Source organism: Urocampus carinirostris, chromosome 5 (assembly GCF_059441175.1).
Source record: "Urocampus carinirostris isolate Australia breed hairy pipefish chromosome 5, RoL_Ucar_1.0, whole genome shotgun sequence".
Classification (NCBI taxonomy): Eukaryota; Metazoa; Chordata; class Actinopteri; order Syngnathiformes; family Syngnathidae; genus Urocampus; species Urocampus carinirostris.
Genome location: NC_142353.1, coordinates 23030074 through 23034813, shown reverse-complemented (window position 1 = coordinate 23034813; position 4740 = coordinate 23030074). Strand labels below are relative to the sequence as shown.

Sequence of the window (4740 nt, the reverse complement as noted above, 5' to 3'; positions counted from 1 at the left end):
GGGGCATCCTGTTGCCCGTGGGCACGAATTTGGAAATCCCTGCACTAGACCTCATTATCATTATCACACTATTTTTAGTAGTGGTACCATATAAAGTGTGTTAGAGTAAAGAAAGGGTTTCACTTTTCCTCAGCTCAATCTAAGCGTTGTACGTTTTGAATACTGTATGTGCAGCCTTGCGTTTATTCATATCTTTAAGGGTAACCGTATTACTTCCCATAATGTCTCATCATTCAGTTCAGAATCTTGTGTGCTTCATAAAGACTTTGTGAGCCTTCTGTACCGCAGACCAGTTTAATGTCTGACAATATTCTTGCAGTCCGACCCAATAATAACATCAACAATTTGGTTAGTTGGTTTGTTGGCTCCCTTAACCACTATGGTTGTAGGGGCACCGTTTCCTGTGGTGTGTCTTGGGGAAGCATAACCTGGTGGCGCCCATCCCTTTTCAGGGCAACATATGTCTCCCTAGTGGTCTAGTGAATAGGGTTTAGCGCAATCCACACTGCAATCTTGGTTCGATTCCCGTGGCATCAAATGGTATGCATTTGGGATCAGTGATATATTATGACTGATCAATCCAGGCAGTTGTTTATTTTTTATTACAGTAATACTAGTTTCATGCGCCTTATAGTTCTGTGTTCCTTATATTTGAACAAAATATCACAAAATACTTTTTTTGTGAGTGCGCCTTATAATCTGGTGCAAAAAATGTCTTTTAATTTTTTTAAATTTTCGGGTGCTCTCAATTGTGGTTGGGAACCCAGCGGAACCGGTATCCACCGTCTTGTGTGTCCGAGGTGAAGGTGCGGCCATGAGGGAACACGCGTGTTCTTATGGTGCCGTGTTGTTTGACACAAGCTCTGAACGATGACGCGTCCTCGTACGTCTGGATGCTGCTTTCCTTGCACGTGGACATCTGCAGGCCCGAGAAGGAACCATACATGGGGACGGGGTCCACTTCCCGTTGTCTAAGTGGGCTCCTGCCAGTGGTGCCGTGTAGCATGGCATCACATCGTGTGCTGACATCTCTCAGGATTTCCTCCACCGAATCTGCAGACTCGCAGATGTTGTCCAGTCGCTGTCTTTTGCAGGGACTTGTGGATTTAACGCCGCAAGGTGTCTGCGGTACCCTGATATCTGATTCGTTGTTTGTCAGGAGTTTCTGAAAAGAAGAAAGGAAAGTGTGGAAATCAGGATGGAAATATCACTTGAATGAAATGTGTGTGTTCAATGAAGAAATTACACTGTATATCAAGGCACAATATTATAAACAATATATGCAGCAGTGGTCCTAAAGAGTTTGGGGTCCCAGCCCTGGTTATGTACTAGAAACCTGTTTGACTTCAGATGTAACTGTTTTTTAATATAACAACCATTTGAGTAGTATCCTTGTGCGATGGACAGACGATTTATTGCAGTGTATGATGTGTTTTCCATCAAATATTTCTCTCTCACCTCTAGCACTGACGCCAGAAGCTTTGCTTGGCGCACAAGTTGCCTCAGGTGAAAGTCCTTCTCCTCAAATTCTTTGTTTCCTTTGTGCAAAGTCTCAGAGGCCTGCTGAGAAGTAAAGTTAAAACATGTACAGATACTATATAGCAGTCATGATGCCCCAAGTCCTTATTAGGCCAACCTGGTGATTAAGCTCCACAGCTCGGCCTGAATGACACAAACTGAAGTCTGCCCAATGTGCACTATGCTCAGCAAGTATGAGGCTTTCGTCTGAAGATGAGACGGGCTGAGGAGGAAACGGTGGAATGACAGAACTTTGAAAGGAGACGAGCTCTGCAGGCGACAGGCTGCTCTCGAGGGTGGCTGGAGAATCTGGAGATCAACAGTGATGCAATCATTATTACTATAAGCCAACAATGGTCACGTTTTATTTTGTGAAGAAGTCTTAGGTTAGGAGTTAGGGTTTCAAGTTAGGGGATTTGGATTAAAAGGTTTGGGGTAGATGTTGGGGTTAGCAGTTTGGGTTTGGTTTAGCCTTAGGGTTTATGGTTAAGGCATTATGTCTAATAGGTTAGGTTTAAGGGTATGGTTAGAGGGCTAAGGTCCAAAGGTTACATCTAGGTGTTTGGGTTAGATGTTTAGGTTTAGAGGGTTATAATTAGGGTCAAGGATAGGGGTTTAATGTTCAAAGTTGATGGCGTAGCGGTCAGAGGGTTCAGGGTTGGGGTTAGGGTGAGCATTAGGGTTGGCGTTGGGAATAGGTTTGAGATTTAGGGGGTCAGGTTTAAAGGGTTAGGTTAAGGGGTTAGGGTTATATGGTTAGAGTTAAAAAGTTAAGTTTAGGGGTTAGAGTTAGAGGGTCATGATTAGAGGGTTAGAATTAAGGTTAGGGATAGGCGGTATGATGGTTAAGGTTTATGAGTTTAGGATTAGAGGGCTAGGGCATGGGGTAAGGGTGAGCATTAGGTTGGTTAGCGGGTTTAGGGGGTTATGGTTGAAGGGTTAGGTTTATGGGTTATTGGGGTTATGGGTTTAGGATTAGGGGGATAGATTTTAGAGTTAGGGTTGGAGTTAAGCGTTAGATGTAGATGGTTAAAAGATGAGAATTAGGTTTTGGGTTGTGGTAGACCTGGGCACTCTAGTTCTCGAAAGCTGCATGTCCTTCATGTTTGAGGAGGTTTCTCTTCCTTACTCTGTGATTTCAATTGTAGCTCCCGTCAGCTGTCAAGGAGCTGATTATTTGTGTCATCCAAGATGAAGAAGAGAAACCTCGAAAATCATGCACGATATGCATCCCTTGAGGGCCAGGGTGCCAAGGTCTGGGTTAGGGTTTATGGTCAACAAAACCTTTATTAAATTGTTTTTGTTTTTGTTTTTTTGTTTTAATTCACACACAACAGCGCCTCTTGTGGTGACAGCCTGGCATCACATCGTGTGCTGACATCGCTCAAAAAATTATAATAATAATAATAATAATAATAATAATTTCCTTGTATTGTCATTCTGTGTAACAATGTACACAGAACAAAATGTCGATTACACCTGACCCGTTGTAGCGAGCCGAAAGTTGTACAAGTTATACAATAACTTTTACGTCACTTCTGTTGCTACTGGTAAACAATGGAATCCAGTACTATCTGTTTCATGTGGGGCGCAAACCCCAACCCAAAGACCAGCCTGAAGAGGGATGGGTGCCGGCCAGGCTGTACTTGCAAGACACACCACAGAAAGTGGTGCCCGGCCGACTCAGATTTTCAAGGGATCAGTGAACCATGATTCACACGTGATTGTATACCAGGATATGTAATTGTTGTCTTATCCATTGATTTAAACCACTTCAAAAATATTTTTGTCATTCTTGAACTCTTAGGTAGGAAATTTACTTTTTGGTGACACAAGAAACCGATAACACTAAAATTGATTAGTCAGAGACATACCATGGCAGAAAGAATCACTCTCAGATTCAAATGACGAATGCAAGACGGTCCGAATAAAACACAAAATAGACCAAGATGGTCGGGGGCGACAAAACCAGACCAACAAAGGATGAAGGGCGGAAACTAAGCTGTGCACATCGAGGGGCAGAATACGAGATCCTAAAAGCACCATGGGGCCTTGGCTGTAATTGTGTCTTAATTTGACCGTGACTTGACTTTAAAGGTCAAGTCATGTTCATTTGTATGGCACTTAATCACAAAAAGTCTCAAAAGGCTGCACAGACCACCATTACCATATACACTGATCTAAAACCTACAAGAGGGCAAGGAAAAACTAAAAAATCTCAACCCTTAATTCCAACCCTCTACATGAACATAGTGAGACTCGTAGGGGACACAAACCACAACATAAGCGATGTTCTGACAACGACAACAACAAAATACGAGACAGAAGACTAGGGGTGCTGACTAGCCAAAAAAAGGGAACGGACCAACAAAACACAAGTGGACACGAAAAGACTTGATGAGACTGAGACACTAGACATATTTTACATTATTCAATTTTTTTCCATAGAGTGTAAATAGTTTTTTCAATCCATCCCCCCAAAATGTAAAATCCGAGGATTAAAACCCCAAATTATTTTTTTACAACATCTAAATCAATGTACCTATAACTGTTACCTGTTACGTAATGATTTAAATATCCCTAAATCAAAGCTGGTTTTCCAGGAGAACTTCAAAACTATTTTTATTCTTAAAATTATCAATTTTACAGTTTCTACATTAAGGGTAACTGATTTAAGAATTGTTACAGTACTTTTAGAATTATTTGTTTATTTATTCGTTGTATTAGTATTTTCTAATTGTAATTTCTTCCTTACCTGCCATAAAGTCCAGGGCAAAATCCCCCAAGTCTCCATCAGATCCATTGACCTGTTGATGAAAAAAGAACTTGATATAGATTTTATAGTTTAAGAAATAAAGACAAAAAGGCTAAAAAAAATCTACCTGAGGGTCCCACCAGGACCACCAGGCAGGGAAGTTTGTTTTTACGGATTCACTCGAAAACATGTCTGAGAGAAACACCTGTGATGCGTTCATGACAGTCGGAAAAAAGTAGTGTTTTGGTAGCCTCACGTGCGACGCTATTTCTGCAGGATTCTAGCACATCTTGTCAAACATTAACAGGCTGGAAGTGATGCACAACTCCTTATCTGCCACCCTATTTGTTTTTCATTTTGTTAGTAAAAATGTGTCATTAACCAGAGTATGTTTAAGGGTCATTTTAATGGGATGTACTATATTTGACGAAACATTTTGGTTTCTGCAATTTGGCTGGTGTCATTTT

At 41.3% G+C, this 4740-nt stretch overlaps 1 protein-coding gene across 1 annotated transcript; it reads right to left on the bottom strand.

Annotated features, from left to right (window-relative positions):
• Window positions 1-745: 745 nt before the first annotated feature.
• On the bottom strand, window positions 746-4486 carry mcidas (multiciliate differentiation and DNA synthesis associated cell cycle protein). Its single transcript, XM_088335093.1, has 5 exons — window positions 4401-4486; window positions 4274-4325; window positions 1637-1827; window positions 1459-1560; window positions 746-1165 (listed from the first exon to the last, which is right to left on the bottom strand). Exons 1-5 carry the CDS (start codon window positions 4461-4463, stop codon window positions 746-748), a joined length of 828 nt encoding a protein of 275 aa, XP_088191219.1. The 5' UTR covers window positions 4464-4486.
• Window positions 4487-4740: the final 254 nt, after the last annotated feature.